Consider the following 9,480-nt stretch of genomic DNA (forward strand, 5'->3'; position numbering starts at 1 on the left):
CTTACACAACACATCTTTAAAAGAGACAAAAATAACGGTCACGGGTTCATTGTGGTCCTTATGACATTGGTTTTATGTACACACACACACACAAACGCAAACACACAAACATCCAAACAGACACATACACACACTTTCTCTCTCCTTCTCTCTCATTTTTCGCACCCTCTTTAGTTTTTATTTTTGCTCTTTCTTGGTTTAAAATGTCAAACTTCTTTTTTCTAACAAGCTCACACCATTGGAAGCAATTCATAAAAATGCGATGAAAAACAAACTGCCTACAAAAGAAAGTAAACGTGCATTCAACGCGGAAAGCCTGCTTTAAGCAAATACATAAACAGCTTTGTTACAAAGCTCACAACACTGACATTTTTCCTATGATAAATCGAAACCGAATTATGATTAGATGCAAAGAACACACAACGTTTTCAGTGCAAATAAGCACATTTTGCAAGCGAGTGTAAAAACAATCTCAGTTCTATTACGAAACTTGGCGCGGGAAGCAGTAGCGGGGAATGTGCCCATGTGAGCCAGTAGCTACGCATACCTTTTTCCTGAAGGGACCGCCTGTAACGATCTGAAGTTTCTCTTAGACCAGCTTTCTCATTCCGTCACTGCGCATGCTCACAACATTGCATCGTCTGTTATGCCTCCAATCATGTCATCTTCATCTCACTTTCCTTGTCCGCTCACTTACAACCAGACATGACTCAACGAATGGTGAACTTTTCGGATTAGATGGTCGATCGAAAGGAAAACAATACGTGCAACATGAACACGATCTCTGATTTCTTCTTGTTTGCGCATGCGCACTGACCGAATGAAAAAGTTGGTCCAGGTAGAAACCTCAGATCGCTACATTGGGATTAGGAGTAGAACTGTGTCAGCAGACCCTTTTTTTTAACTGTGGAAATATTTGATTTTTTTCTCACTTTGTGCACTAACAAATGCGGTAAGCTTTTGCCTCCAGCGAGAAACTCCAGTTTCATCAAGTTACTCTTAAACCCTGGTGTGTTTATTTAACAGAAACAGTAACTGAAGCAACAACGATATAAAATGGCATTTCACCAGTCTCACTTAAACAAAAACAAAAAAATTGAAAACAATCAACACTTCTCTGTTATTCAGGGTGACCCCCAAAAAAGAGTACCCAAACAAAACGTCATAAATTGAACAAAAATAAAGCAATCTTCATAAAAATTTTGAACTCGCCGCGCAAAGTTATCAATCACCCGCACACACTCCTGTAGCGAGATTCTGCGAATGGTTGTTGTGATGGCTCTCTTGAGTTCTGTGATTGTCTGTGGGTTGTTTCTGTAGACGTTTGTCTTTCAGGAACCCCCAAAGATAGAAATCTGGGGGATTTAAATCCGGGGGAGGCCATTTGGAGCATGTTCTGTAGAATGAGCATAACTTTCCTGAAAGACAAGCTAGAACGCTAAAAATTTCTGTGCAAATCATGCAGAGGCTACTTGTGTGTGTAAATAAATTTTATGAAGATTGCTATTTTTGTTCAATTTATGACGTTTTGTTTGGGTACTCTTTTTTTGGGGTCACCCTGTACAATACATTCAATAACATTCCTGAATCTATAGAGAAAGAATCTGCATTTCCGTAGCACATCGTGCTAAGTCAAGATGCTCAATCTTCATAAGTTTCCAAGAGCCTAGAGTCAAATAGATGTCACATAACGGATGCAATATCAGCAACAGCTTGCCTTGTATGCATATCGAGCTAAGAAACCAGCCAAAGAAACTCCCATGTTCGTGTATCATTGGAAGAATAAAGAATGCACATGTCTCTTTTAAAAAATCTGCTTCTGGAGAAAAAGCCAACAAACAACGGTAGTACTGGACTATACCCCTTAAAACAACAGGGCCGAAAACCAAAAAAACCAAAATAATGTAGCCTTTGAGAATGTTCAAATCGGTAATGTGTGATATGCAAAAGATAAACCTACTTCGCAGTGCTGCTTTTAACCAGCAAAACACAACTTTGGCAAGAATCCGAAACAGAAAGACTGCTATCGATCGTTTTCAAGTTGAAGAACCAAATTACAGGAAAGGTTAGAAAATTGTTCCTTTTGCTAGGAATTTCAAATATACTGTAATTTGTACACTTACCCACCAAAATCTTAATTATTTCTTGTCAATAATATCCTAAAGAAGTCAGCGACAGGCTGCCAAAAATGTGATGAAATATTGACCAAAACTGGTTTCTGTTTGTTGTGATGTTTAACCAATCTCCTATGTCTACATCTAGCAGTTTCGGAGAAAATCAGCCCACAAAATACACCCACCGGTAAAATGTTTAATCTCTACACTGTCTACTGTCCCTATCTTTCCTGTTGCACGTGCACACCCATGACTTGATTATCTGGTCCAGCTCGCATCAATATTTTACAATTCTCTCAGCTGCCTGAGACAGCCAAAATGTCTGGCTGAGATTATAAGGAAATGTCAAAGGTACGAACGAGAGCGCTTAAACCTTGTTTCGTCACGAAGAAAAGGCGAAACAGAAAATAAGGGTAAAGAAAAACAAATTCAACTGGAAGAAGAGTACGGGGAAGGAATTCTTTCTTTCTTTATTTGGTGTTTAACGTCGTTTTCAACCACGAAGGTTATATCGCGACGGGGAAAGGGGGGAGATGGGATAGAGCCACTTGTTAATTGTTTCTTGTTCACAACAGCACAAATAAAAAAATTGCTCCAGGGGCTTGCAACGTAGTACAATGTATGACCTTACTGGGAGAATGCAAGTTTCCAGTACAAAGGACTTAACATTTCTTACATACTGCTTGACTAAAATCTGTACAAACATTGACTATATTCTATACAAGAAACACTTAACAAGGGTAAAAGGAGAAACAGAATCCGTTAGTCGCCTCTTACGACATGCTGGGGAGCATCGGGTAAATTCTTCCCCCTAACCCGCGGGGGGTGCTGGGTGGGGTGAGAGGAATGAAGAAAAGTAAGATTGACCAAGAAACGAACATTCTTTGTGTGGCACTAAAATTAAACTTGGAGAATACATGGAATAACGTAGTTTTCTTGGTAGTTATTGAAGTGACTTATAACAATGAATGAACAATTTGTAAATATTAATGGACACAGATCGCCGTTGCTATGGAAACAGCCGCCATATTGGACTTCTAGGAAACGGTTTTACAACGACATCATACATCAGAAATGTATGTTTGGCACAAAGATACACATGACTTTTATCTACAATCATATAGAACGATATTTGTACTAAATACTACAGTTGAATTTATATTAATGTTTGTAATAAGGATTAATGAATGTCTAACCGCATATTCATTAATCCATATTTGAAAAATTAATATGAATTCAACTGTAGTCTTTTCTCAAATAATCGTTCTAGATGATTGTAGATAAAAGTCATATGTATCTTTGTGCCAAATATTAAGCATTTCGGTTGTATGATGTTGCTGTAAAACCGTTTCCTAGAAATCCAATATGGCGCTGTTTAAGCCAGTTTCCATATGTCCTGTAGTATTCACATATTTTTCATTTCTTTTCATAAGTCACTTCAAGAACTACCCAGAAAACTAAGTTATTCCATGTATTCTCCAAGTTTAATTTTGGTGATTTTAGTGCCTCAAATCGCCTTAATGATGCAAGTAACCATTGGCACTCTCCTATCTCTGCCCCTATCACTTTTACCATTCCCTTTCCTAACCCCCCCACACCCCCCCCCCCCCCCCAACCTTCTTCAAAATGTGAGAGACAAAAGTGCCATTGTTATCGGGTATAAGGCCGGCAAAATGACTTGGCTCGTGCGAGTGAAACATATATTAATTAAAGTCCCATCTCAACGCCTAAAGAAAGGACTCCGCCAGTGCAAACTTGGTCTTTACATTTCCCTCTCGTAGGGAGAGATCTATTTCCAGACACAAACAAAATGTTTTTGCTCAATGCGAGTGCAACATCGCAGTCTGGACCCAACCACCTTTCTCAGCATTCAGTGCCCAGAAAACGTGACGAACATGCTTACCAGTAAACGCACACAGGTACGAATCCACGCAAGTACGCACGCATATGCACGCACTCACACATGCACGTACGCGCGCATGAACGCACACACACACACACACACACACACACACACACACACACACACACACACACACACGATCTCTCTTTCCCTCTCATACTCTGAACGCAATAACACCGTGTTTCTCAGCGGATCAATAAATACATTAAAATGCATTGATATGACTCAGTACCTGTGTCCCTTATTTCCTTTTCTTTAAAACTCTGAACACTTGAACTATGAACACTATACAGAGCACACACACCAAAGGAAATCCGCTTATACAATACAAGTCACACCCAAGCCTGACTCAAAACAAGAACTAGCAATAAAACGAGAACCGGATACATAAACAAAACCACACACACAGTAGCTTTCTCCTCAATGGAGAATTGTCAGACAAGTTGAACATGTTTCCATTTCTTCACGGGAATAAAAATGCACAGTGACACTTCCCGGTGACTAACCACATGCTGAAATGCCAAATTTGACCCAAGAAAAAAAAAGGGGGAAAAAAAAGAAGGAACAATATTTTTCTGCACAGAAGTCGAACACTTAGGAATAGTTGTAGGGAAAGGCAATCAAATACGCCCCGCTTAAGCCAAAACTGTATCTCAGATATATGAACAGTAAACTCAGCCACTATCATCTCCTGGAACTTTCTACAGGCAATGTTGAGACAGAACATTCACACATCTTTGTCACCCTGCGTGAGTTCCTTGTGTGAAGTATGTAAATCAGAACTTAAGCACATTTTCCACATCAGATCTGATCAGATCTTAAACTTGTTTTCACAGACTAATAATTATATACGTCCGAGAAAGGAAAAAAAAGTATGATAGGAGGTCACACTGTTGAATCAGATCTTAAGCACATTTATTTTACACGTCATCATCTATCAACATCATGAGAAAACGAACAGAGGTTGGAGTAAATTAGAGCACCAAAAACATTCTATATCGCAAATGCACGTTTGCATGCATGTATGATATGTACAGTACATAACAGCGTCCACAAATAAACTTTGATTCGTCACAGAAAACAGAATCAATGGCAACTGGACTCCCTGGTTCCACAAACAAAAACAAAGACGGTGCAGATAAAAATGTATTACTTCCACCCCTCGATATATTCCCTTTTGAGAATCCCACAATTTCTCAACAACAAACCAACAGCAGTTTTGTAAGGTCGAATAACAAATATTCAAGCAACACACCAGGTTACAGCCGACTCATCAGTTTTTTTCTTCTCTGTTACATTCTTTCACAGAACAAACACTTCAAGCTGCAGAAAGAACACTTCAAAAAAGTTATAGACAATGTTAACATAATATCAACAGGTTACGTCAACAAAAAAAGTCAACAGTTCCGCAACGTTTCCTGATAAATAGTCACATGGCAAAGACTTCATGGTGATAAAATCACAGAGAAAATGTATGTGCTGTTTTAACATCTTTCACTCCGTTCTTAACTTCCTATTGGTGTTGACCAGTGAAATACGTGACGTGCAAATGTGAAAAATGTAGTACTTGTGGTGCTTGAAGACTCAAAGTGGACATACGTTTTTGCTACCTACAAAATACAATGTAAACAGTGTCCTTCCTGCAGCATTACAGTAAGGTTATTGTTTTCAATCACACGTGAAAACATCATCTCCCTGGGTAATCTAACGTACCGGGTGGAAATCTTGCTTGCAACACTTCTTCTTCTTGAACTTCTTTTTCTTCTTCATCTTTGTATTCGTCAGATGGACACTCCAGTCTCTGCGTAGAGCCTTGATTAAGACCACGGGGTGAGGTCTCCATGGCCATGTCCAAGCTCTTCCTGAGTGCCTCGTATAGAGCGGACAGGACTGCAGTGCACCAGATGTTCTGTCGGCAAGGGTACTGCTCTATTTGGCCAATGCAGCATTTTGGTTAAGGGCAGAATATACCTGCGCAGTTTCGGCGGCACAGACGATGCACTGCATATTATTGATGCTGCGATAGGGATTATGACGAGTACTTGGCCTGTTTTCCTTTCACGCAACGTGTAGCGGGCTGGGATAATCTGCAGTGCGTCGTCTGTCCTGCTGAAGTTACATAGATGAGCGCCAGGCCTTACAGATGAAGTTTGCTTGCAAGCCTTTCATTTTCAACTACTTTTAACTCCGAAGTCGGTCTTAGTTGCTGAGTAGCCTGATGAATGTTTTCACTTCCCGAGTAGCTGCACTGTCATTAATTCGCTATCTTTGACTACTCTTATTAAGACGCTGGTCTTGCTGAATAGTCTAAATTAATCCAAGATCTTAAACAGCCACCATAGGAGCTACACTTGTACAAACTCACAGTTGTAGACTAACCACAGTTTGAGACCAAAGCTCTCCACTGCTAGACTTGTTTTGTTCCAAGTGCGCCTTTAAACTCGTATTGAACGAGTTGTATTTCTTACAGTTTGGACAACAATCTTCTGCACGTCACATAAACCCACATTGTCCCATGTTTCACTCACATCTTCGACAAGTCTCACACATGAAGAGCTCAAGGCTTGAATTACACTTTCCACAATAAGACACGCTTCTTGAAATGTTCTTTGGGGCTCGAAGAAGTTGCAGATTCCTCAGCTCAAACGCACAGTGTTACAATGCAAAACTACAACACCTAATTCTTAAAGACTAACCTAACTCACTGAGCCATAACTCCTTCACTTCCTGAACTGTTCATCGAGGAATGTGGTCATTCGTCTACTAAAACTTAAAGACGTTGCATCGATCAATCCAAGGCTTTCAGAAGCCACAGATTCAAGATTTCATAGTCACACTACACCCACATCGTCGACTAGTCGAGGTAAGCGCCATAACTGCCTAGGCCCTCCCACCACTGTTCACGACAAGTCGTACTTCTTGAAGTGTTCTTTGAGGGTCTCCTCTTGGTTGCCAGGGGGACCTTGCAGGGAGACGGGTCGCTGCTTCTTGCCTCGCTGCTTGCTGTTGCGCCGTTTGAAGGCGTTTTTGATGCTCTTGAAGGGGTTGGACTCCGAGCCGCCAGGGGGCGCCAGGCTGGTGGGGCTGGGGTTCATCGACACCTTCTCCGTCGGCATCATGTCCAGCGACATGCTCAGATCCACGCCTGAAATTGGAATTGGAATGGAATTAGAATGGACTTAGAATGGAATTAGAATGGATATGAAATGGAATTGGACTGGAATAATACAATGGAATTGAAATGATACAGGGATTGTCCATCGACACGCTCAGCTCCACACCTGCAATGGAATTGGACTGGAATTGGAATGACACTGTAATTGGAAGTCCTGTCCACCGACAGGCTAATATAAGCTCCAAATCCACAATTGTAATTGGAATGGAATTAAAAAGGAATTGGAATGACACTGGAATTGGCTAAATTATCCATCAACACGCTCAGCTCTACGGCAGAAATGGAATTGGAATGGAATTAGAATGGAGTTGGGATGACACTGGTGTTGGACATCTTGTCCATAGATACGCTAAGCTCCACGCCTGAAATTGGAATGGAATGATACAATGGAATTGGAACGGCACTGCATGGCCTTGAGATTGGAATTAGAATTTGATCGAAATTGCAATCTAATATGAGTTGAAATTTGATTGGAAGTGACATTTGATTGGAATAGAAATTTGATTGGAATTGAATTTTGGCAATGAAATTGAAATTAATTTCAATGGGAAAGGAAGAGAGGTGTTTTTGAAATTATTTGAATTGATTAAAGTAAAGCGAATTGAAGTAAAGTGAACTGATGTGAACTGAATTTGACAAAGGTAAGTGACATATGTTTTGTAGGGACAAGTAGGCGAATGATTGCCTAATCTATATTTTGTTCGATTTTGAATTCGAAACCTTGGTTTGTGTCGGATTGACTTGGAGGTAATACACTTTTGATGTGACAGAAATCTTGAACCTGAAAGATACCCCGGATAGCCAAAACGTTTGCCTTTTCCAACACAGAAAGGTAATAAACCTTTTGTTTTATGTTTAGAATGCAAATTAAAAGTAAAATCTGTCTATCTTTGCACATTTAGAGTAGAATATTTGTATCTGTTTAGTACCTGACAAAGAGTGAGGCCGCTCCTTCATGCTTGACTGCACACCCTCCATACCCGACACAGACGACAGCGACTGGGGCAAGGACGCCGCTTTGGACAGCTCCCCGTATTGCTTGCCTCCGTCACCGGAATAGTTGAAGAGGTCGTCCTCGTCGCTGTACAGACTGTCGCGACCAAGCGAAGCGTTGAGATAATGCGGGGAGCCGGGGGAGCGGCAGAGAGACTGGTCGAGGTGGAGGGGGTCTGTGAGAGCGGAAAGCTCGTCGCGGCCCTTTTCCACCTCGCTGGGCGCCTCCGGAAGGTCATTGAGGCGGAACGGGTAGTCGACGAGAGACTTGCATCTCTCCTTCCTCTCCTGCTGCCGCGTCTTCTTGATATCGTCGCTGCACAGCGCGTCACCACCCCCTCCGCCTCCGGATTTTGCTGGAGAGCTGTGCCTCAACCCGCCTTTGTCGTAGAGGTTCTCCTGGCTGCTGTAGCGGAGCGTGCCCTCCACCAGGGTCTCCAGGGACGCGGGTCTGTGGAGCTCCAGGCTGCTCTTGTGTCTCCTCAGCTTGTCCTTCATGGAGCTGAACCGGACCTTCTGACCCTTGTCCTTGTTCCTCAGCACCACCTGGGGACTGACCACCACCCCGTTACCCCCCTTCTCCACCGAAGGCGAACTAGTGGAAGCAGGGGAGGAGATTCCGTTGCCTCCAGCGTACCCGTGGACTTCCTTAAGCGCCGCTAGAAGCTTGGCGTTCTTGGAAGCCAAGTCCTCGATGGCGGACTTCTGACGTCTGATGACGTCGTCCTTGTCGTGGAGAGCCTCAACCACCTGTCGCTGCTCCTGACGCATCTGACCCTCCAGGTAGAGCAGGTGTTGCAGCATGGCCTGCATGCGTCGCTGGTGCTCCGTGCGCTGGTGCCGCATCTCCATGTCCTTCTTCTTGAGCTGTGTGCGCAGCGTTACCATGGCGACGTTGGCGTGGACCTGCTGGTCGTAGAGTGAGGTCTGCAGGCGCTTGACGCTGGCCGCCTTGTTCCGCACTTCGTCTCTCAGGAACTCCAGCTCCTGCTCCATCTGAAAGCACACAGAGAGGGGAGGGGGTTATTACAAAGGACAACTTCTGGTTTCGGTTTCTGTAGTTCTGGCTTTTGTGATATTATACACGGCTTATGTTTTGAGCACTGCTCCATCTAAAATCTCACAGGGCGGGTATGGGTTCATTACAAAGTACAATTTCTGGTTTTTTGGATATGTGATGAGAAATAAGAGTCTTATGTTTTGAGCACTGCCACGTCTAAAACACACAGAGAGGGGAGGGGTTTACTACAAAAGGACACTTTCTGGTTTCAGTTTCTATATTTCTGGCTTTTGTG

The 9,480-nt window shown here is 42.5% G+C and overlaps 1 protein-coding gene across 1 annotated transcript in view; it reads right to left on the reverse strand.

Moving 5' to 3' along the window:
• Positions 1-9,181, reverse strand: part of LOC138954855 (uncharacterized) — a gene marked incomplete at its 5' end in the record, with an annotated part of 9,220 nt that extends 39 nt beyond the window's left edge. The window contains 2 exon segments of the mRNA XM_070326618.1: positions 1-7,162; positions 8,122-9,181. The exon segment at positions 1-7,162 is cut by the window's left edge and continues 39 nt beyond it. Coding sequence (XP_070182719.1) covers positions 6,918-7,162; positions 8,122-9,181 — 1,305 coding nt within the window.
• Between the last annotated feature and the right edge of the window lie 299 nt (positions 9,182-9,480).

Source organism: Littorina saxatilis, unplaced genomic scaffold (assembly GCF_037325665.1).
Source record: "Littorina saxatilis isolate snail1 unplaced genomic scaffold, US_GU_Lsax_2.0 scaffold_2458, whole genome shotgun sequence".
NCBI classification, from domain to species: Eukaryota; Metazoa; Mollusca; class Gastropoda; order Littorinimorpha; family Littorinidae; genus Littorina; species Littorina saxatilis.